The following is a 23,288-nucleotide window of genomic DNA, read 5'->3' as shown; positions in this document are numbered from 1 at the left end:
AATTGTATCTCTGAGTAGTCACTCCCTGTACTCTTGTTTCTCTACCTCATGCCCATTTAGTGTGCGAAAAAACTAATTACCTTAATTAAATTAATTATAAATATTCATGAATAAGTCGATTAGAATATGATTAAGGTAATACTTAAGAAATTTGATTAGATTAAAATAATTAATTTGTGAATAGAATATAATTAATAAGAATATTTCATAAATAGATTAGATTAATAGCTATTAATCTAATCTAATCTATTTATTTCTCACACTTCGCCCATTAACTAGAACCCCACTTTATTAGGCTGTTTACTAGTGGGTATCAGAATTAATGGCGTACGGGCCACAACTATCAAAAATTAAGGGAGCTCAGAAATTAATTTATAAAGCTAATATATAGGTTTATTACTATAATATAATCTTAATAGGCTTCCTATTATTTTTAATAAGGTGCTTGCATTACCCAGATATCTAACTAATACGTTTTCGCACCTTTATTATTATAATTTTACTCTATTCCTCTTATAAAGCTTCTTTAATCTCCTTATCTAAATAGAAGATTCTATAGTATAAGTATTGCTTTATTATATTCCAAATAGCCTCGATTAGATTTAAATCAGGGCTCTAAATAGGGTACTTGAGATTAATAATCTAATTCTTTTCTTTGAGCTTATATACTAAGCCTTATTTTTGTATATTATAAGAAGAATTCCTGTTCTCTTATAAAAGTGTGATGTGTGCAGGGTCGCACGTGACTTAAGGGCATGTGACGAACCTCGGATATCGCGGGTGTCGATCAGGGAGTTCGGCAGCCCTTCGATATCCCAACCAACCACTGTTTACATCATATGCATTAGGCTTATAAATCACTAATTGTATGTATGCCATCGGGGCCTCCTATTTAGAGGGGGCTTCCCTGGACCTCACAGGAGGGACAGAGATTAGTTCTGTACTGAATTTAACACTGTGGTTTCATAACACACTGATTCATTCTATTGTCTTATTGCCTACCAACAAACACCTCACAAAAAGCCAGTTTCCTGAATTCTATATATATACTTTATAAATTGCCTTAATATAAATTAGTAAAAGATACTTTATATAGTATTTCTGGGTTATTAAATTGCCTTATAGCTTAATATTAATCTTATAAGGCTTAAGAGCTTCCTACTCTATAAGTCTAGCTTAATATTTCTCTAGAGATTTTGTTATTAGGTATTAATAAGATCTTAGGAGTATTAGAGGTTATTCTTTATACTTTTCTTTGTTTTTTATAAAACTCAAGCTTCTTTACTTTATTAAACTATATAATTCAAGCTGCTATATAGAACTTGACTTCTTTCTTTTCTCCTCTCTCTATAATATTCTCATTATTATATTACTTTCCAAGCTCCCTAAATATTCCTGAAGCTTGCTATACTAAAGAATTAATATATACTTTATTAGTAAAGAAGATATAGCTCCAGAAATCTTTTATAGGCTTGTCCTAATACTTCTTGCTATATATAACTCTCTTATCCTTATTTTTTCCCGAGATTATTTTCTTTATAAATACATACTTATAGATTTGACCGCCGTTTATATACTCTACTAATTTGCAGCGTAATTAATATCTTTGGACTAGTATATTATAGAATCTAATCTGGGCATTATATAGTTAATTATAGACTGGATTTCTAGCCGGATTAACAAGTATCTTATATATAGATTTCGTAACCTTTAACCGCTATCCAAGCTTAGTAGATATCTTCCGAGTTATTAATAGGCTAAGGAACCTATATTCTTACGTTACTTAAGCTAGTAGTATATTATACTCTTAGTAGTCTTCTTATTACAAGTAATTATATAGAGTAATTTGAATGAGATCTCTTTATTATAGGCTTAATAAAAGCGGGTCTTTTTAATAGTATTAGCTTTAAGGTGTTTAGTAGAGGCTAGAGGAGGTGTAATACGGCTTGTGCGACGTATAGTTAGTGCCATATTGAAATGATTAAGAGTGAGTATTAAAATCGAAGGGGATGCGATTTTGTAATTTTGGTGTTTATGGCCTGTGCGCCATTAATTCTGATACCCACTGGTGGTCTTTTCTCCACATCGACCTGATGTAGACATGGAGTACATGACTCCGAACTTAAAATTATCGTCCGAAGCAAGATTTTGAAAAGCTTGGTAACAAAGACGGTGAGGGCGACCTTGTCAGTTATTAGTCAGATCTTTACCTATGCGACATAAACAATGACCAAACTGGGATTCACAATAGCGCCAAGGTATCGGAAACCTAAAGGGTCATCCTAGATTGGGTCTTAGGAGATTCCTTCCGGAAATAAACAATTGGATTGAGTTTAAGGTTCAGCACAGTCAATCGAGCCATTTTGCGTCTTCCCGTAGTGCTACTGTAGGAAATTATCAGTAGTCCTACCACGCACGTTGGTTGAGAAAGACTGTAATACTATCCCTCCAACCCCAATAAGGGTAACAGTGGGTCGAAAGTAGAGAGTTGAGCAGGGGTTTCTTGAAAAGAATTCGTTCGCTTGAGGCCATTGTCAAGGGACTTAGATCCACAGTTAGGGCTTCATTGGCCTGTCCGACCTTGCAAACAAGGGCTACAGCCACTAAGAGTGTTCAGTACAGGGGTTGGCCCCACTGTTATATTTATAAAGGGGGAGGGGGAATTCTCACTTACTCCCCCCCTAATTAAATGTAACAGTGGGGGAAGAGTAAATTACGTAGTAAGTAGTAAGCACTTCTCTTCCTTCCCCGCTAGCTCACAGACCCTCAATCATCCTTGACGAGTATTAAATTGGCGTTTGCGATCAACTCCTTGCCGACCGATACGTTTCTATTGGGCCAATAAAACGATTGAAAATACGAACCCCCTGCGCCTTGGGACTGAAGACATTTCTCTCCATCGTCAATGTTGGGTTGAAAATATTTGCAGGATAATCGAGGGCTTCCGGCTTTCAATCCTCTAAGCGTAACTTGGATGGCCTCGTCGAATAAACGGCGTCTCGAGACTTCGAATGAATTGGAGAACTTTTTTGACCGACTTCCAGCAAAATCTTGCGTTTAGAGTGACCTTGAGTATACATCTGGTATTATAACCAAGAGTCAAGGTTTTTTGATCTTTCCAGCGGGCGAAGGCCATTCCAAGAAACCCAGAATCTTGCCCCTATACACTGACTGCCATGTAGGGCATCTTATCTAACGAGCCGGGGCCCACAGGTCTGTGCGCACAGGGCATTTTAGTTATAAATGAATATTTAAAAAATTAAATCGCTAAGGATTAATTAATGAAACTTTACTTGACTTATTTTAATTCCCAAAATCCGAATCCTAAGTCATAACTATTTGTTGTTGTCTTATAATCTTCAAGTAAACGAAGAGACTTTGCCATTTAGTACCCTAAAGGCAAATTCGCGAAGCCTGAAAATGCTTGGAAAATGCCCTGTGCGCACAGACCCGTGAGCCGGGGCTCGTAAGCGATGTTCGGGATTCGTTAATACCCAAGTCTACATTTACAGCATGGGATGAAGAAACATCTGCGGCGACATCCTCATAGCTGAATCGCATATTGTTCATAACTGAGATGTCATCTCTCCCCCGTGCGCCTTCACTCCTTCAATAATCACCCTCCACATCGCAATTACGGTGAAACCCGGACTCAGTTCGCTGCATGACAGGACGAGGAACCCACGCTCAAACACCAACCAACAAACACAGTTCGACCTCATTTGCCCATCTCGTGAGCTGCGACTCCCAGTCTCTCTCACCTTCCATTCACAGAAGCTCTCCTTGGGCACGTGCGATCACTGGGCGCGGTATCAAATGCAATTGCCGAGTTTTGATGAGCCGTTCCTTTGGGCGGGGGATACCTGCTGGGGGAGATATGCCGTCCGATATGCCTATCCGAGAGCATCGCAAGCAGTTCTCCATATCCCCTCCGTGGACCGTTGTACGTAGTATGGTCATGTCCGGGCCGCCCTTCTGGCACTTTGACGGCTTCTCCCCCCCCCCCGGGCCCTTGCACAATGTTGGTTGCTCCGGTCTGTTTTGCGTGAAGCTGAAGCTGACTTCGGGACCTGGGCCGAGGGATTCGGATCACATTCCAAATCGAGCTCGGAATCACTCCGACGGCGGCACGGCATTCGAATTACCTGCCAGCCGGGGTGGCTTCTGGGGAAGCGGGAAAACACCATCTCCAGCTGGACAATCTCCGTTTGATGGCATCACCCAAGCGAATCACCGGCCCGCTTTCCTACATCCCTTAGTCACTCAAGACATCAATCATTTCGGTTGGATCGGTTTGGGATCATGGAATCCTCGCCCCCCAGGGGAGACGGCACGGCCGTTTGCCGGGACACGATCAATCGGTGATCTGACGCCGCTGAGAGACAGCCTTGTCCTGGCAGTGCGGAAGCGATTGGCCGAGGGGGTGCGGCAGGGCTGTTCGCCCTGCTGACCTGTGGCTTGTGGCTTGTTTTAACTTTTGGTTGCGGACGCGTCCGCCGCGCTTCAGCTTGCGCCCATTCATGTAAGCTTGCGAGTTTGCTTGAGTCGAGCAAAAAACAAAACTTCCATATGGATTTACGAATGCATATCATTCCCCACCCAAGAGTAAGGTCTCAACCATCTGGCTACTTGCTAGAGTGTGTGGAGCGCTATTTTCTCCAAATCTACACCCACAATCACCCTTTATCACGACCCTCCTCCCCCAGTGTCTCTCACAAGCCCATTGGCCCAGTATGGCCAACAGTCTATCGGGCCAAGGATATAGTGGGGGGATCGATGTTACGCTGCCCATTGCAATGACGATAGCTGGATTTTTCGCTCTTGCGGTCTTCAACGTTGTCGAGATCAACTTTTGGATCTTTGCCACCTTTCAGCGGCGTGTGGGAGTGTACTTTTGGAGTTTGCTTATTGCTTCTTGGGGAATAGTCTTTCACGCAGTGGGATTCTTATTGAAGTTTTTCCGGCTTTGCACCAACGAATATGTCAATGTGGGGCTCATAGTTATCGGTTGGTACGCAATGGTCACTGGCCAATCAATCGTCCTCTACTCTCGACTTCACCTCATTGTTCGAGACGGGAGGAAGATCCGATGGATTTTGGGATTGATAGTGATCAACTTTTTCCTCTTCCACATCCCTCCTACGATTCTCCTTTTTGGTTCCAACTCCTCAAACCCCGCGCCGTTTCTTAAGCCGTTCGCAGTCTACGAGAAGATCCAGATCACGGCATTCTCAACGCAGGAGTTCATTATTTCAGCTCTTTATATCTGGGAGGCCAGGAAGATGCTCCAGTCGCTAGCGAACATCAAGCGGGAGGAAGCCCGCAGCGTTATGATCCATCTGATATTGGTTAATGTTCTGATGATCTTGATGGATATCACGCTCCTCGGAACGGAATACGCCAATCAATATTCCATTGAGACGACGTACAAGAGTACTCTCTACAGCATCAAATTGAAGCTCGAGTTCTCCATCCTAAATCGACTCCGTGCTCTCGTCAAATCACGGAACCAAAGCACCCTCTCTTCCGATCCCCCGAATGCTCCCATCCCATCGTTCCTGACGCGATCCACGACCCCCCGACTTGGCGAGCGCCCCGGAGACGATTCTAGAATCTTTTTGACCCAACCATCTTTCAACGAAACGTCGCAGGAGTATTCATTATCCATGCCTACGAAATGATTTCGATCATTCTGTCATGGACTTTGAAGTGGTAGCCGATCTGCACACTTCGGGTCTTTCATGGGAGGGTGGCGGGTTGCATTCCGTTGGTGGGATATTGGGGAGACTTAGGTTCAGGAATGGCGTTAGGTTTGCGGAGTCAATTGGGCGTTGGACTGTATTATTATTTAGCGATACTGATTGTAAACAACTTTGTACACTTTACGATTGTGGGGCGCACTATGAGGAGGGAGTCTTTCTCCTACTCCGACTTCGATTCGCGATCGGTGTGAGGGTTTTCGGATTTTGATTTGGTTTGGTGGTAGGGTGTGGGAAACGACGATCCAGGCCCACAGAGAATGACGGCCCAGAATCTAAGAGCTAGCGTTGAGAGTGCGTGTGGGATCGTCAGTCTATGGGGTTTCTGCTCTGAAACCTGTTTGCCGTCTTTGCAGTGTTTAGTTGTAAGACGGACGTCCATGGTGGAATGAGTCGAAGCCGGGGTGATACGAAGCTGGTACTGTTAACAATCCCATTGCTCAGGAGAATATACCTGGCAGCATTGGAAAATATAAAGGCGCTGCTGCAAGGTCTGGCAGTCTTCCTCCTATTGGATTGGGGTAGCAGCCGATTCTCCAGACAGGCTGGGCCAACCTGAAGCTCCCGGTCCAAATGCTCGTTCGTATCGGCTTGCAAGTTGGTGTGGTTGGAGATTGCGGTCATGATGACTTGTTGCCTTGAATCTCGATATAGGGTTACTTGTTGATCATGGAGGTGTGCGACGACAGCGCCTCTCCATTTGCGAATCAAGAGGTGGGCATTAGAACCTCCCTCGGGGATAGCGGAAGCGCAAGAGCAAGAAAAATATCAACCCTGTCTCCTACATTCCATGCTCTCCTATCCTTGCTCATCCTTGTAAGCGGCCATGAGCCGGAAAGTGCTACTAAACAGGGGGAGTCTCCTTCCGTCGCCGCCGCCGTCGTCGTCGTTAGGTGTAGAAATAAGTGCAAGTCTACACTTGAATCCAGCCCATTCGTCTGTTGCATTTTCTCCATCTCCATCGGAAATGACAGGAGAAATAGGCGTTGATAGACTTGGAACTGGAAGTGGTCCTTACTAGGGGTAGCCAAATCCGTCCTGTTTCGCCGGAGAGAAATTTCTTCCCATCCCTTCTGCGTACGAAGATTGCGGCATAATGTGACGGGATTACAAGGCATTTAGACCCTTGACATGGCCCATGGCACAATTTAGGGGGTTGAGCCCGCTGTAAGGCCATATAACTCCAGGCCATACGCCCTAAGCAGATCTTAAGAGGCGCTATAAGACATTCGCAAGGTATGAGAAGATCTTTAGGGGTAAATAGCGCTTAGACGTTAAATAAGTAGTTACTATAGGGCCCTTTAGCGAGGTACCCCTTGAAAGTACAAGGGAGAGGCCCTAAAAAGGTGTGAGTACCTCCTTGCACCGTTTTATAGCGTGTTTTTAGGGCAATAGCCTAGAATTATAGGGCAATTTAGTAACCGAGTGCGTTAGAAACAGAAATTGAAGTGCTGCGAAAGCACAAATGCCCTATAATCCCGTTATTTTATGCCGTGATCTTAAGTTCACGAGCGAAGAAATTAGCAAAAGAAATTGTATTTGGTTAAAGTTGCCGCGAAAGAAAGTGCCTGTTTGCTTTTGTATTTGGTTTTGGTTTCTGTTCAAGATTACCAAAAAAAAAATTTCTTTCTCATTTTTTCTTCTTTGGATGTCTGTGCTTGTATCTCCCAGCGCCCATATACAAATGTCGAGAAGGGGTGTTTGCCTTGGCAAAACCTCGGAACAATAGGGGGTTTAGCTATAATAATGTATTACTCCAGAGTTGGGAAGTGCCACTCAGGTTGTGAGCAATTATTAACTGAAGTTCTATGCCTTACTAGTACAATCTGCTGTTGCGGTTTCCAATGTACCCCCTAGTTTGCAAATAATCAGCTCATCTCAGTTTTTTTTTCAGTGTAACTCCTGAAGTGTGAATAATCCGCTATTGTTATTCGCAATGTGTCTCTTGACTTCTGAATAATGGCTTGACAATGTACCTCCTAAATTGAGAACAATAACTTCTCAATCTACCTGATCATTTGCGAACAATGACTCACAAATGTACCTCTTAACCCATTAGCAAAGACGAGTCCAGTGATCTTCAGACGAAAAGGAGTCAAGAGCAATATCGTGATGCTCTGCCGCGGCGCCGCTTTAACAGTTCACCGACTTAGTGTGAATCATCAGTATATAACGACTCCCAAGGACTTCGCGACCTTTTCCTTTTTCACCAGAAAATATGAAAAGTACTACACCCCAGCAAAGCCCTAATGCCACCAGCCGCATTATTCGAAGTTCAGTAAGTATAATCATCTCTCAATGTTCCACATATATCAAGGACAATCCAACTCACTGTTCAAACTACTACCAGGACAATCAAACCCAACATGGCACCAACCAGACCCTCCCCTGACAGGAAAACCACCTGCAAAGACATCCTCTCCGCAATCTCCACCGGTATTAAAAAGTCTACCGCTCACCCTCGTCGTCCCAAAGTCGACCTCGACAAGTGCTGTGGCGTAGCCGACGTCGGCACCGGCTCACCGTGTCCTAAACCTCTCCGAGACTGCCAAACACACTCCCGAGCTCAGAAGCGAGTTGTAGCTGGTCGCTCGTGCAGCTATGACATGACCATTACTGCTCCGGCATGGAATGGAGGTCCTCGAAGTTACAAGTCTCCAGAGGACAATGGAGAGGGATCCAGCAAGGGGGCTACAAAGGCTGAAAAGAGGGGTGTTGAGAAGCACTTCTATATTGGAGAAAGTGTTCCACGAGTAGAGATTCCGTGTTCAAAGCAAGGTGGAAAGGGAAAGGATAAGGCCAACAGAGAAGATTCAAAGGAGAAGGCTCCGAGTTCTGACGCTCCGGCACAACCGAAAGAAAAGAAGCCAGGTCCGAAGGCATGGACGGCTCTGGAGATTGAAGGTGTGTGACTCAGTGGTTGTGGAACTGGTCAAATAATTGACATATTACAGTTGCGAAGGTCATTAGAGAGTATGCAGGGCACAAGATTTCTACGATCGAGCACTTGGAGGTCGCTAGGAAGATTATCGAGAAAGTTCGGGGAAACGAGGGAGGAGTCACCGAAGAACGTCCAGTTGGTTTTTATAGAGTTGTGGGCTGGGGTGCGTAAGGTGTTTGTGTGGCAAGTATGGTTAGGGGACATCTAGGACATCGAGATTGCGCCTGATTTTAAATGCGAGTATTTCTGCGGTGTTTTTATTTTTTAATGAGGAGATAGAGAGGCGCCAGATATTTGCAATAGATTTTTAGCCAACGGACTTCGAACCATAGGTACAGGGCTCGATAAAAACAAAAAAACAATCAACCAGCATGGTTCCTTAGATTGCAGGTAGACTTAACGATAGGAACTCGGCTGAAGAGTAGAAGACTTGATAAGAACAACAATTAGTCATCAGTGTCCCAAAGGCCGGTAGTCGAATGCACCTGCAGTATCCACGGACTCAGCACATATACCTCGAATTACTGTTCAAATATTGGTGAGAAGAATTGGCCCTCATTGTTCAAAAAGCTGCCTGTCGAATGTTGATTGCCTGATCAACGTTACACAAGCTCCCGATTTGGGAAATGGTGGCTGACGGCACAACTTGAGGCGCAAGGCCCCTTGACCATTATTGGCCTGCCCACCACACCACATTTGAAAGCTGAACCCCGTGCAGTAATGTTCGGTCGGTTTCGGTGCATCAGATCAGAGCTTCAGGTGTTGGAAAAATGGCAGATATATTTGGCGAGGTTCGCTCCCCTGATTAATTTCGTGGCTGGGAGGGCAAAGAAGATCATCTTCTCAACCACCTCCAAGATCAAAGACACAATATCGCAATCTCTTGAAGGCAAACAAATCACCTTCTGATGTTGCAAAAGTCCAAAATGGGAATGAGGTCATAGAAAAATATCGACGATACGTGAACAAGTTGCATTGATATCAAGACACTTACAAGAATCTCAGTCAATTCATCAACAGAGGCAACTGCAAATGCAAGAATAAAGAAGACGATGGACAAAAGTGCCTTTCGCATCGTTTTAATTGCGAATGCTGCCAGATTGGAATGCTGTGTGATGACCTCATTGGCAAAAACTGCAAGTGTACGAAGCATTCCCTCTCAATCGCGGAAGTGAAGTGCCAGACTCGCCAAATAGAACACATTGTACTGATTCACGAGATTGCTCGGGATAAAAATGCATGGGGAGTATTCCTCAAAGTGAAGAAATTCCACGCTGGTGTCAAGAAAGAAGACAAAGACAAGGGAATCCGCGGTTTTGGGGACTTGAAGGAGGAGCTCTGAAGAAAGAGAGTAAAACGCCTGGCTACGGAAAAGAGGACAAGCTCGATGAACACCAGAGATCTCGCATCTCACTACTGTCAATCATCTCAGTCCCGATGTAGTAAAGCTTCTTGGGGGCAATTTTAACGTCTCTGCTGACTTCTCCAACCCTTCGAAGTACGCCAAGATGTTTGGGTTTGGTAAGGACTTTAATGATGAAGCTAAGAAGGACATCGAGCCAGAATTCAAAACTGATGAGCTTCCCGAGAGAACATTGAAGGTCTCCTCGGAACATGACTCAAGAGTTGAGAAGGAGGAACAGTAAAACACTCGTCCAGATTGGCCCTGAAAATTGAAGCATGGCCCATGGCCACAACTCGCTAGGGAATAAATTAAACCCTGAAAGGTGTAAGGGGGCAGTTGGATGCAATATCTGGTTTAGGCTTCAACGTTCGGCATTGGAACCAATTTGCAGTCACTGCGAGACAAGTGACAATGATTTTGGAGATCCGAACCAATAAAGCAAGCAGTGACTGGCCTTCCGACCCCCAAAATGACACCCATCGTGTATCATCATATCATCATATCCTCATAACTCATTGCATATCCTGAATCCATTGCCACCCATCCCATCCTCTCCACTCACTTTGCTCCACTCCTCACGCCTAATTAGTCTTAAAATGCAACCTCCCACTCCAAGTTCGCATCCTCTTCCCATAAATCTGCAGAATTACCACAATGAAGAACATACCTCCCACGACTGCAGCCTGCGTCCCAAAACTCGTCTCCGTGCCCGTCTTCAACGCCCACTTAACCTGCAAATAACTAATCACGAAACCACCTAGAGTCCTACTCTGGTTCAACCACGCACCAACCTCACCGCTTCCCTCGGGATAACAGTCAAGATTATAGCTCGAGATAGCCACTGTCGTGACCATGATACCGAAGACGTAGAGACCCCACGCGAGAGAGGTGACCATGTAGTGGTAACCGTTTTCGAGGCAGAAGCCGAGGAGGACGAGGCCGGCGATCATGAAAGGTGTGCTGAACCAGATGATGGCGAGACGCGCTTCGGGTTCGAGGATGCCGTTGTGGCGCTTCATGTAAACGCGGGCTGCGAGGTCGTGGAGCCAGTGGCCGGATACGAAGCCGAGGAGGGCTGCGACGACGGGGGTAAAGTAAAAGAAGCCTATGTGCGACTTTCGTTAGAACATGCCAATAACATGGATAAAGAACAAAGTAGAGGTAATGTTACCGATTTGCTTCAATCCGAAGTTGTAAAGCGGGGTAAGGAAGATGGAAAGCGTAGTGTTGATTCCCACAACCCATGCGAATGTAAAGCAGTAGTAAGTACAGCTCAACAGCACAGTCGGCTTCGCGATTACCTTCCAAGGTCTCACGAACGCTTCCCAGAAGGTGCTCCTTTGCTTCCTGCTTTCCCATTGCTCGATACCGATGATTCTTCGCCAGCGAGACTTCGGGACGGCTTGTTGAGAGGCGGGAATGTGTCGGTTGTAGAAGGTTTCTTCGCCGAAGAAGGTTATGAGGAGGAAGCAAACCGCTGTCATTATCGTGAGGAGCCAGAAGCCCCATTCCCACTTTGTGACATTGAGGATAAAGGCTGTAAAGAGGGGGCCGAAGTACGGGGAGAGGATTACGAATCCAGCCCAGATGTTGATTTTGCGCCTGCCGCCTGTTTTAGAGAAGTTTGGACTGCGAAAATAGAAGAGACTTACGGGTGCTCGTGAAAGAAGAAGATATCTTTGATGAACATAAGCCCACCCTAGAAAATCGTCACGTTTGATTCAGCAGCAGGTGACGCGGGGTAACTTACCCCCTGAGCGACAGTCGAAAAGAATCCATTTAGCACTCTCGCTGCCATGAAACTATTGAAACTCGTAGCAGCCGCACACCAAGCTGCAGTCAAGAGCGCAATAATCACAAAGTACCAAAGCACGGGCAGACGGCCAAAGTACGCTGCAAGAATAATGGTTGCCAACCCACCAGGGCCCAGCATGAAAACATTCCCTGCTTGCGAATGATTGACCGTATCCTCCGTCATACCCCAAATTCTATTCAACAATGGTCAGCCTCGTTCCCAGTTTTATGTGCCGCAAAATCCAAAGTTGAAATCCAGGGGATGGGTCCAAACTCACGCAGCCTGCGGTATCAACGCTACCGCGCCCGTGGCGCTCCCATAATCTGGCAAGAAAGCAGTCATGCTGATGATAATCAACACGACATGTTTCTTCGTCCAACTCCAATTCAATGGGTCATTTGGATCGCTGCTTGGTTGCGGGATCAGGACTGTATGGCCGTCTGGTGCGAGCTTGAGTCCTTGGACAAGAGATTTGTCGGCTACGAGGGAGATATCGACTATGTAGCCTTCCGTTTCACCGATCTCGTCGAGGTCGGGCTCGTGGGTAGCTGTGTTGATCTCGGTTGCAGACGGCGCTTTCTCAGTGTCGGTGGTGGAGGCCATTTTTACGATGAGTTGAGATGCTCCTAATCGAGCTGGACAGTTGAGGTGTGTTAGAGACTCGAGACTAACAGAGCTCTGTAAGAGGAGGAGGAGAATGCACTGATAACTTCAGCTCCAGAAATGTGATGGCAAATAGTGCACCTACCCCAGAATATATACTCTCTTCGTTTCGCGGACCAACAAAGACTGTAAGCACACTCGCTTCGGTTGTACGCGAAACGTCTCAGCGATTACTGGTAGGTTATCCACTGTACACAGGGATAAGGGGTATAGATGACTTGCCGACCGCACGAAAATAGAAATGTTACGCAGAGGCAGGACTGCCAGGTGTCGGAGCCCAACCGTCCTACATGGACGCTTTTGGGATCAAATCATTCCAAGGCAACGACATTTTCCTGCAGCCAATACCCTCATTTGGATCAAAAGCACAGGTTCCATCGCCATTCATACAGATATCACACCGGTAATTCCTTCGCGCAGGCCGCAATTGCTCAATCCGCTTACCGAAGCAGAGATTAGAGACTTTCCGCGCTCTGAGACAGTAACCTAATAAGGCTAGGTCTTACTTAACAAATATTAGCATAGGCCTACCGTATTTAGATAAGGTAAGGGCGAAGTTGCTACTATTGCAGGCTCGGTGTGTGTAGCAGGGGCTGATTCGGGTATGGGGCACAGTTACAGGGCACCAGAGGCTTCGTGCGACGTCCTGGTTCAGTGACCGAATTGGTAATTACTCCAATGGCTCCGGCGTCTGCTCTTCCACCTCGCGGCATGGAAGCTGAAAGAAAGATCTTGATGCCTTCCCCAGTTCCCCGCTGCAAGCCATGAGGGCATGCAAGCCATACGGTCAGCCGTTTCTAGGCGCTAATGCTGAACATTGGTAGGATGTCATGTAGGGTCAACAGGCGAGAGGCAAGGGAACCCAACCTGGCTGACGGAGTAAGGGTACGGGCAGGGTAATACGCTCCCAATAAAGACCCACACGCTCGGAAGGGAAAGGAAGAAACAGGAGCGCACGGAAGTTTTCAGGGAAAGGGGAAGACCCAGATCCTTGGTCCACCCGAGCGTACGGAGGGGACGGAGAATCGATGTTGCGAAAAGAAAATTGCGCGTGCATATTTTCAGTCGACAAGAGTAACATCATTGTAAGCTTTGATAACGCCATGTTCCGTTTGCTATCCTACCCACGCATTCATCAAGCGATACCGTGGTGGCCACCCAGGTCATTGCTCAAAGGCGATACAGACTGAGGGTCGGGAATTCGTCTCGATGTACCATTCCAGCGGGCCTGCTCTGTGGAACAGCCTGAAGTGCCTGAAACTGCAACATCGCCCGCTGCTCTCAGCTTCCCAGAAGGAAATGTCCCAAACATGACTTCCCTGACTTTTTCCCTAGCATATCCAAATCCCCCCATTTGCAAAGCCCCATTTCCGTAATTGTAGACAGTATTGTCAGGCTGCGGAATCACAAATTCATCTTCTGGTTGCCAATCCATCAAATCACCGTTGGGACTCTCATCTGGATACCACTGCTCGATCTGCCGAAGAGCTTGAGTGAAGACACGGATGAGGCTTTGCTTTAATCGTTGTGACTTCTGGAGGAAGACGTGATGATTCTGTGCTGTTGGAAGGTAAGGGCGAGATTGATTGTGATTTTGATGCCGCGGCTGGTTCGGTCGAGACTGCTGAGCCTGCCGATGGCGATGGAAGGGATTGTCAGTGCCAAAGTTGGAATTACTGTCAATGGATGGTAGAGGCGGTCCAGAGTGAAGAAAGGGGGGTATGTAGGCCGAAGAACCTCTACTTTGATAGCGGGGTGGAGGTGGTGAGTCGAACTCATCGTTTTGAGTTCGCCGAGATCTGCGATTCCGACCCTTGCCCATATTTCTTGCTGCAAAACAGAGCGCTGAAGTAACAAGATGATCGGGAATTCTGCCACTGATTATATACATACAAGAAGAAAGAGTTCTAGCACTGATAATGGGGCAGTTGAGCTAGATGCGCTTCGAAGTATCTTGTGTCTCTGCAATGAAAGACGGCCCACCATAGCTTGGGGTTTCTGAATCTTTCATATGGCTATCAGAAATGAGTCGAAAGCCATGATGAAAGTGAAAGTTCACGTTGTAAGTGTCAACATAGAACCTTCCCTGCGGTTGTTGATTGTTCGTTTCGAAGTTAGACATGAAAGAGCAGGTGTCTTGATTCAAAGGGTAACATTTCAGCTTGGCTCTTCATTCCAATTCCACTCCTTTAGCAGTTGTCTTACACGGTAATCGGTTGCCCAGCCTAAATCAGACTCGATTCCGCGTAATAAATCTAGAATAATGCGCCGTTCGTGAGTCTCCGTCAAACATTGACCTGCAACGAACAGCGGCTGCACTTGATGTATCCGTACACTCCCTTCAGGCCTGCCCAGAGCGATACTACATATCTCATAACTATGGTAGCGGACCTCTTTCTCAATTGCACGATATGAATGAAGCCGATCTGACAGGGTGGAACGTCGTGCAGTCGACTCGTGAGGCCTATTCATGAGAAGAATGGTTCGGGCCATATGATACGATTGCATTGTTGAAGCGCACATCGGAATGCTATACCAAATTTCCGAGAAAAGAGATCGTGGAGAGCCAACTGGATAAATTCCGTTGGTGACTGGGGGGAGACGAGCACATGGCTTGAATGTGTCCGGGAGACCTTTATACCAGATTTCGAGTTCCTTTTCTAGTTCTTTCCACCTTTCGAGAAGTAACATTTGGTTGATACCAAGTATCCCGTTTGGACTTAATCGATCCTGCGGGTATACATTGTCGACAGAATCGCCAGAGGCGAGAAAGTTGATAATCTTCGACATCAACCAAATAAGAGCATTTGATACCATGTCTTCGCGCATTCCAATTTGTCGGTCCGGATATTGGGATTCTTCCGTATTACTTGGAACAACAAATCCTCTTTCATCCAGTTGGAGGCCGGCAGCCCTCCAAAGGCCGACGTCTTCCGTGTTTAATCTTGTTTGAGTTTCGTTGATGACTGGAATGGATTAGCATTGGTTTGACCCCAACTCAAGGTTAAGGCTTACAGGCTGCGAGGAAATCTTGTCGAGCGAAGTTCCAGAATGTAGCTCTGCGGGCTCTTGAAGGTGTAATCCGTTGTGAAAGTGATCCCGGACTTGTAGGTGACCGAACTGGCATCATTCCTTCTTTCTCTGCCAGGTCAAATAAGGACTTCGTACCACTGAGATGCCTTGCCCATGCAGTATTTGCATTGTCCAAAAACTCATACACACACAATATCGCGGCTGCTGCCAGAGTCTCATCAGGATTGCTTGACGACGGTTGTCGGGAAAGGCGGCGTCTCTTGTTTCCAGGGGTCTGCCGTCCACTTTGTGATGACTGGTGGGCGCTGTGAGGACTGAAGGTCTCGTCGACTGCGGTTGCTGGAGTCATTGGAGGCTCGGAATTCCCTGAATTTGAAAGTTCTTCCATTAATAGCTGTATGGCTTTGTCATAGTACTTCGCTCCGATATATTCCCAATCCACGGTTTCTGGGCGAAGATACAGCTCCATTGCAGCTTGTTGGCTCACTATGCCACCAATGACAGCTTTTCTCCCGCGAACCCTGAAGAGTTGCTTTGCAGCATATGCACATGCTGAAAATTTGAGGAGAGGATTCGATAGTGCCTGAACAGGGACTTGGTGCGCGAAATAACAGCCTAAATCAAACAAGTCCATCCTGATCTTGTCAGACGATGAACATCCGAAAAAACTAGGTTTGCTCACCATTGGCCAGTCGTTTCACCAAAATGCCGAAGGAGGTACGAGATTTCATGGTCGTCAATGGGCTTTAGGTCGTTGGGCGTTGCGAATGAGGGACTCAGTGTGGGGTCTATTGCTGGTGACGCCAAGCCTAACAACCATTCGTTAGCATATGCCAACTATAAACTGGATTTTGCGGATTCCAGGGGTACCAATTGAAGCCTCGGCCTCAGTGGGATTCAATATGAAGTTCAAGTTGTTGGAAGAATGGGGTGATGCGTTGATATCTCCTGGCGAATGGACCGGGACCGACACCGGCCGCGTATACTGAAAATTGCTGGTTGCTGCTTCAGAGAGGGCTTCTAAGCCGGAAGCCTGATCAAAAGGCACGCTGAAATAATTTTCTGCTGATCTCTCCTCTATGTGTGGTGCAATTCTAGGGGTGGAATCTGCTCGATTCTCGGCTTCGGGTTCTGGGGTTGCTTCCATGTTGTATGGGTCCGTGACATTGAAGAAGGTTACTCCAGACATCCGTCAGCTCGTTGCTCCTCAAGATCAATGCTCAGAATCTGCGTACCTCTTTTTGGCACTTCTACCCATATGTTGTGTTCATTGAAGCTGTCCCTGTAACCATAAAACCGCGCCAGCTTTCCACTTCGAACCTCCACCTCTCCACCTCCATTCATCGACGCATTCTGCTGGTGACGGAACACAACACCATCGCTGGGCTGACACTCGCGTGCACCTTTACGGCAATGGCCGCAGACAGGCTTTTCTTCGTCGCATTTGAGCTTTCGTTGGCGGCAAGTAAGACTGTGATCAGGCCATGGAAGTTAGCAGGATCTTTTGGAAGAGTTCCAGCATGCGATTGTCGACTCACCATCCTGTACGAGACCTCATTGCCTCGGTATCATCTTCTCGGGTATTGAGCTGGCACCCTGTCTATGTTGCCGGTGGACATGTCGCTGAAATAAACTGGTGGTGACGGTGGAAGAGGTGAGGTTTGAATTGACTCCAGACTCCGAGAGCCGGCGCGGGGCGGATTCCTGGCGCTAACCTCCGCGAGGACTAGCTCCCTCCTTGACAACAAGTTCTGACTCCAGCTCAACTCATGAACCTTCACCTTCATTATATGTTCATATTCGAGGACAAAGAATGGGATGATCTTCTCGTGGATCTCACAAGACGCCCCTGCCTGACAGAGCAGAACCACCAGGAACAACCTTGAAGCTGGGTAATCGCTCTCAAATATCCCCACGTCGAGTGGCTCGTGTCTACCTGCCAGGGCAGTTACGAAACGAAAGTATCCTGGAGATCTCTGTTTAGAGAATCAAATTGTCACGCCTCTAAAATGGCTCCCGGTTTCCTGCAACTCAGTGATGAGCTCGTTCTCTCGATATTTGAGCAAGTCAGTCTCAGACTAGCTCCAGCCTCCAGGCAAAGCTCAACATTTACAGGTGTCCCATATCTCACCACGATCCTTATTGGACCTCTGCCTTGTATCGAAGAGATGCTCCATGATCTCAAGTTCGTTATTGTACCGGTCGCTTTCGATCTCCTCGCGCAATCTACAGCAGTTGCACCACACTTGTTTTACAGCCAGCGACTACACATTTCGGACGAACATGCTTGCTTATTCCCGTCATCTCACTGTGAGCAGCGAGCTCAATTGGACTGTACTTGCTAAGCTGATCTCGAGGATGACACATTTGGAATCTATACGGTGAGTGTTTTTTTATAACACCTACTATGCCGTATTTCCCTCACTTCTCCCATAGGTGGCTACACTGGGAGGAACGTTTCCCCAGCGTAATCAAGGGACGTCTTCGTCAATTGTGGCCGGATGCCAAGCTTTACCTCGAGGGCCTTTCAGTTGGGTTGCAAACCCATGTGGATGAAGTGCAAATCATCGACTTGAACCTGTTAAAAAGTCTTGTTGATTTTCATAACATACACTCCATTCAAGTAGTGATCGAGTACGAACACCCCGTAGCCATGAGATGGCTGAAAAATGTGCTTCTCGGCAGTCCCAATCTGAGAATATTGCACCTCACTCTACCTAGGACGCGCGATGGAAAGGTCGATTGGCTCGCGGACGGCCATGGAACCTATGATCTATGTGTCCAGCCTGGCGAGCGCCTCAGCCCGCTAACGGAACTTGTCTTCGAAACTCGCAAGCCTCTTGAAGACGATCGATCGATCATTCCATCCTCGTTCTTCGACTTCACTCAGATGCACCGACTGGAACTCAGAGGTTTCAATATGGATAGATTCCTCCTCCCCCTAGCGTCTCAATTACTACGTCTCCAGAGTTTAACTATCCTGTACTTTAACAAGCCACTCGAGGAGCGGGGAAACGTCTTGGAAAATTTTGTTTCCAGCATTCGAGGCGTGCGAACTCTCCGAATTATCATCTCAGTCCGTCTCCCACCAATATCGACCTTCTTTGTCTTTGCTGGAACACTGAATACATTGGAGCTACGGTTTACTAGGCAGGCTTACGACTCGTATACGTTTTCGAGGGGAGTAGAGCGGACCTCCTACACACCTGACGACTTGGACGCCTTGCGAGAAGCTTGTCCTCAAATCTCTTCACTAATTTTAGATATGGTTATGGTCAACACACTCGTAAGCTTTCGCTCCAATTCATCATTGAAAATACACTTAATCGAGACTCAATATTAGCCTTACGAGTTCCTAGACGCATTAACACAGTTTCCACAGCTCTCGAGCCTTCGCCTTTACTTCCATTTCGACGAGCAAACTGCCGTCGGGCAACAGACTGCCAAGCCACCCCACATTTCAGCAGATCGGTTGACAGCCCTCCACCTGTTCTCTTATCTTCGAGGCCGCAAGGTCGGCGTTGCCCTTGAGACCCTGGAACTCATGATGAGCGACCGCTCTTTAAGATCTAGGCGAGTGAACTTCTGGCAGCTCTCGGATCATGACCGCCCGAGTATGCTATTCACTTGCCGAGAAGACCCTCATGGCAATGCGATATGTGAGCACGATTCTTATGATGAAGAAGACGTTTCGTGGTGGTCATACTTTGATCCGGACAAACCCAAGACGATTCGAGGCCAGACATATCCGGATAATCTGCTGGACATCATTGAGGCCAGGAAAGAGGCGAGCAAGCCATGAACGGGGATTGAAATTTGGGGGCGCGGTCTAAAGTTGGATACTGTTTATCCCCTTCCTTCGGTCCTGGACCCGCTGTGATTTGACTTGTCAATGGCGCTTTGGTGCGCTATACATTGGGCTTCTTTGACACGCGGGCTTCCACATTTGGGTTGGAGAGCTGCAGGAACTGCTTTGAAGTACGAGGTACTGCACGTCTTTGGCCACATACTCTTTCAGCAATATTGCCTAAAACCATCAACCCTTCCGCGGAAGAAAATGAAGATCAAATCAGTTCCAGCGAATTCTTCAACCCTCTCAGAAGAGAGGGCTCTCGAGAAATTGCCTCAAGATGCCTTTGGTTTTAGACAGGTAAGTATTACCTATGCGTCCTCATTTCATCTAAGTTCAGTGGTAATTTATTTTTAGGAAGGAGATGAGATTCATGGAGAACTTCAACTGAAACAGGTCAATCACCCCTGGCTGCAGAGACATGAAACTGTTCACTAGTCTCGGAGGCACCCTCCATCGCCGCTGGTAACCAAGCCGACGTTGTTCCGGTGGATGAAGGGCAATATGAACGTGGAGAGCTTGCACCCGAGAGATCGCAGCACTAGCAGCATCAGAAACACATCTCGTCGCTGCCGCTCTTACCAGATGCGAACCACCATACTTGTCGCTGATGCCAGCGACATCAGCCTCTACCAACGCTTGCCCAAATCGAGATTATTCCCCCCAAAGTCGAAAGATTGTACAATTTGGTGGTTGCAGGACTGGGAGCTTTGGTCGATATCCAAAAAAGCGGATAAGGGGGTGAGCTGACTAATCCCGCATGCCTGTGGTGAAAAGCGGCGGACATGGTAAGGGAGGTGGGCTCTGGCGGCGTATAATTGTTGCTGGATATGACGGAGGAGATTGAGAGAGTATTGTTTGAGCCGGAGAACAGGTTCATTTCTATCTTTCTAAGTGATGAGTGGCTCGAGGGAAGCGAGACGACTCGGTTACAGAACAAAAACGTGGAAAGAAAAGCAAGTTCACCCTCCCATGCTCTCTGCCCTCTGTCTTCAAATCCTTGTGTTCTTTTTGTAATCGTTGGCTTCCATCTCCAAATTGAAAGTCTTCTCATTTGCCTCCACCCTGAGAAATTTTAATGTATGCTTTCAACACTCTATCGCTTGAGCCCAGCACACAATTCAGGGGCATGGAGCAGACTGTCCTTCCATTTGAGGGCACCTCAAGTCGTTTTAGCCAACTGGTTGATTTTTCAGGCGGTGCAGGCCGCACCAATCGCATGTTTGCATCCTGCATAGCCTCGTACAGCTGCCACAGGATCGCATTTGGAGCCGAAGCCTACTTTTAATTTTCATCTCACGTCCAATGTACTTCGGACGCAAGCCAACAGCATCTTTTCAATGGCTCATCAATTTCAATATTCTCAACCTGAGGAGGCGTCACGAGCCATCCGATTGTTCATTCTCAATCCAGATCTTCACCCAAAAGATGGCCGCCGTTCAGTGCGGACTTATGCCCTCAAATATCGAGTCGAGTTACGAGGCACTCTCCTACACACGGGGAATACCGGACACACTCGGTCTGGATATATGGGTCAACGATTGCCACTTCCATGTGCGCAAAAATCTACGAAGACAACGGCATAAAGTATCGGGAATACCGGGCATTTTGACCCTTGGTGCTCTACAGAGTGCGAATTTATGGCAGACGCTCGCTATAAGCCCCTGTAACTCTAGGCAGTGCTCCCTAAATTGACGTAAAGAAACGCTATAAGACATTCGCAAGGGATAAGTATATCTTCTAGGGTTATAGCGCTATTGGTAAAGTAACTATAGCGCTCGGACACTAAACAAGCGACCATTATAGGCCTCCTTAGCGAAGACTCCTCTATAAGTACAGGGGGAAGCCCTAAAAAGGTGTGATAGCCCTTATCGAAGGCGTAAATGCTGCTTTTAGCCTTATAGCGAGTTTGCTACCTTAATCTGAACGCTGGAGGGCCTAAAAGTCTTCCAATGCCCTGTATCCCTGATACTTTATGCCGTCGTACACTGTGCTCTCCACGCTCTGCGAGGCAGGCCGGAGCGATTCCTGTAGATTAACGCTTTGTGTATCAACCAACAGGATGCGCAGGGGAAGAGTCACCAGTTGGGCCTGATGAATTTGATTTATGAACAAGCGGCTTAGGTGGTGGTATGGCTTAGACACCCGGAAGTGTGCTAAGGATAACATTGATGAAGATTGAGGAACACTTCATCACTCTCAGGAAATCCAACCTTGAACAAGAAAAAAGAAAAGGCTAAACGACCAACGAGAGATTCAGGTATCTCCCTTCATGTAAAAATCCCACAGTTTCTTTCGACACGTAATCCGGATCCTCCAAATCTCCGCAGGGCTTGCACGGGCTTTGTCTCCGACTTGTAGGAACCCTACACCAATAGGGCACATCGCGCACACCGATAGCAAGTCCAAACACGCGCTCGTTCCACTCCCTCAAAAATCAATAGCCTTTAACTCACCAACTTGGAAAGGAGCAAAATGTAAGCTCACCATCCAAGCTGGCCATGGTAAGTCCATCCGTTCGTTTCTTACGCTGCTGGATTTAAGGCGCAGCTCTGACTCTGCATCCCCTGGACAGCTAATCAGTCGCAACCTTCCCCTTTGTGGTTGAGATGACGGAATATTGTCTAACAGACAACCTCACTTGGATTTCTTCTCTCTGAATACGATTACGTCGACGTTACTTGTCTCGCCTGGCAGGGTTGAAGCGAGGTGTGGAGTTTTTGGTAGGGCTCACCATCGCCCAACAACTTTTGCACTGCGCATAACGAAGACTATAAGTACCAAAGCTGATTACTTGGTCTTGGAATCCAGTGTAGGATCATCTTCTTTCCAAACGGTTCAAACTTCTCAAGCTGTTGTCGTCTGTGTGTGCTTCTTAGTCCCTTCGTGGGTAGGTAGTGCAAATGCTTCTCCTACTTCACGCAGCACTGTCGCACCTCGCGGTCTCAAGTTCCTTGGAAACTCAAATTGAATTTCTGTTCCTGTGATTAAGGTTTTCGAAAAGTTGAAGCGTGAGATCAACGGTCATGTTCCTACAAATCGTTTCCGACCTCGCGATTCCAACGCCGCCGCCGTTGGCTTTACAGACGAAGTTAGCATTCCCAACACGTAAGTTAAGCGCCCCAAAAATTCTAGTAAGTCTTTAAATAAAAATTGGAATTAGCTGGTTCGTGGCCGTTGATATCGGTAATCCACCTCAGACATTTCTGTTCAATCCCGATTCAGGAGCACCAGACTTCATGGCTCTCACACCCCTCACTGGAAGGACCTATTCCCAGCCCGTGCACAACTATGCTCTGTCAAGTACCTCAGCTGCAACCCCTGGTTCCTAGTGATCAACCGAATATGGAAGTGGTCAAATCCTTTCAGGCGGTCTGGAAACCGATACCGTGATCGTTGGCGATCTTGAGTTCGATGACTCCTCCTTTGAGGTTGCAACTTTTGGCAATGGACTTGGCGACATAAACGGTTCTCCTTGAATTACTTTCACACTTCGTAGGATAGTGGAACTCGTGCCTCTTTGGTGTTTGATTGGTGCTATATCTTCTCTGGCCTCGCCACTGCCCACCCTTTTAGCAAAATTCTGTGTTTTCAAAGTCTCTCCTCTCGGTCCATTCCGTGGCACTGGTACGATGTCCTTTTTTGACCTCTTACCTAGGGGCCTCATCAAGTAGGTGGGCGGTGGCGGGCAATCAATTTTGTTTAAAAAATTTTTTTTTAAAAAAATGGGTGAACACTTGCCATACATACCCAATAAGCAGAAATATTTGCCAGTGCGGCTTTTGACAGCGATTGATTAATGTACCGGTACTCTTTTCATGTTAACGTGGTGTGGGAAGAGA

General features: G+C 46.8%; 9 protein-coding genes across 9 annotated transcripts; 4 read left to right on the top strand and 5 right to left on the bottom strand.

The window, feature by feature from the left end:
* Positions 1-3,545: 3,545 nt before the first annotated feature.
* On the bottom strand, positions 3,546-4,014 carry K444DRAFT_614236 (uncharacterized protein). Its single transcript, XM_024880503.1, has one exon. The coding sequence runs from the start codon at positions 3,958-3,960 to the stop codon at positions 3,769-3,771; it is 192 nt and encodes a 63-aa protein (XP_024735372.1). The 5' UTR covers positions 3,961-4,014; the 3' UTR covers positions 3,546-3,768.
* Positions 4,015-4,796: 782 nt separating this feature from the next.
* K444DRAFT_653498 (uncharacterized protein) lies at positions 4,797-6,413 on the top strand (the record flags this gene model as incomplete). The annotated part of the gene is made up of 2 exons (XM_024885884.1): positions 4,797-5,487; positions 5,853-6,413. The coding sequence occupies 2 exons, from the start codon at positions 4,797-4,799 to the stop codon at positions 5,951-5,953; spliced, it is 792 nt and encodes a 263-aa protein (XP_024735371.1). The 3' UTR covers positions 5,954-6,413.
* A 1,595-nt stretch (positions 6,414-8,008) lies between these two features.
* K444DRAFT_631058 (uncharacterized protein) lies at positions 8,009-8,871 on the top strand (the record flags this gene model as incomplete). The annotated part of the gene is made up of 3 exons (XM_024883299.1): positions 8,009-8,037; positions 8,110-8,663; positions 8,714-8,871. 3 exons carry the CDS (start codon positions 8,009-8,011, stop codon positions 8,869-8,871), a joined length of 741 nt encoding a protein of 246 aa, XP_024735370.1.
* Positions 8,872-10,686: 1,815 nt separating this feature from the next.
* Positions 10,687-12,503, bottom strand: K444DRAFT_532148 (MFS general substrate transporter; the record flags this gene model as incomplete). Its single annotated transcript, XM_024875057.1, has 5 exons — positions 10,687-11,210; positions 11,277-11,707; positions 11,758-11,804; positions 11,856-12,093; positions 12,178-12,503. The coding sequence occupies 5 exons, from the start codon at positions 12,501-12,503 to the stop codon at positions 10,687-10,689; spliced, it is 1,566 nt and encodes a 521-aa protein (XP_024735369.1).
* Positions 12,504-13,698: 1,195 nt separating this feature from the next.
* Positions 13,699-14,385, bottom strand: K444DRAFT_631056 (uncharacterized protein; the record flags this gene model as incomplete). Its single annotated transcript, XM_024883298.1, has 1 exon — positions 13,699-14,385. The coding sequence occupies one exon, from the start codon at positions 14,383-14,385 to the stop codon at positions 13,699-13,701; it is 687 nt and encodes a 228-aa protein (XP_024735368.1).
* A 202-nt stretch (positions 14,386-14,587) lies between these two features.
* On the bottom strand, positions 14,588-17,255 carry K444DRAFT_432820 (uncharacterized protein). Its single transcript, XM_024872787.1, has 6 exons — positions 17,135-17,255; positions 16,832-17,067; positions 16,467-16,775; positions 16,279-16,405; positions 15,579-16,231; positions 14,588-15,529 (listed from the first exon to the last, which is right to left on the bottom strand). Exons 1-6 carry the CDS (start codon positions 17,152-17,154, stop codon positions 14,721-14,723), a joined length of 2,154 nt encoding a protein of 717 aa, XP_024735367.1. The 5' UTR covers positions 17,155-17,255; the 3' UTR covers positions 14,588-14,720.
* Positions 17,256-17,605: 350 nt separating this feature from the next.
* On the top strand, positions 17,606-19,398 carry K444DRAFT_631054 (uncharacterized protein; the record flags this gene model as incomplete). Its single annotated transcript, XM_024883297.1, has 4 exons — positions 17,606-17,662; positions 17,712-17,977; positions 18,033-18,882; positions 18,940-19,398. The coding sequence occupies 4 exons, from the start codon at positions 17,606-17,608 to the stop codon at positions 19,396-19,398; spliced, it is 1,632 nt and encodes a 543-aa protein (XP_024735366.1).
* A 467-nt stretch (positions 19,399-19,865) lies between these two features.
* K444DRAFT_432782 (uncharacterized protein) lies at positions 19,866-20,539 on the bottom strand. The gene has a single exon (XM_024872786.1). The coding sequence runs from the start codon at positions 20,498-20,500 to the stop codon at positions 20,069-20,071; it is 432 nt and encodes a 143-aa protein (XP_024735365.1). The 5' UTR covers positions 20,501-20,539; the 3' UTR covers positions 19,866-20,068.
* A 1,408-nt stretch (positions 20,540-21,947) lies between these two features.
* K444DRAFT_631053 (uncharacterized protein) lies at positions 21,948-22,778 on the top strand (the record flags this gene model as incomplete). The annotated part of the gene is made up of 4 exons (XM_024883296.1): positions 21,948-21,950; positions 22,217-22,336; positions 22,439-22,554; positions 22,610-22,778. The coding sequence occupies 4 exons, from the start codon at positions 21,948-21,950 to the stop codon at positions 22,776-22,778; spliced, it is 408 nt and encodes a 135-aa protein (XP_024735364.1).
* Positions 22,779-23,288: the final 510 nt, after the last annotated feature.

This window comes from Hyaloscypha bicolor (genome assembly GCF_002865645.1).
Source record: "Hyaloscypha bicolor E unplaced genomic scaffold K444scaffold_92, whole genome shotgun sequence".
Taxonomy (NCBI): domain Eukaryota; kingdom Fungi; phylum Ascomycota; class Leotiomycetes; order Helotiales; family Hyaloscyphaceae; genus Hyaloscypha; species Hyaloscypha bicolor.
The sequence above is the reverse complement of the archived record's forward strand: the minus strand, read 5'-3'. Positions and strand labels throughout refer to the sequence as shown.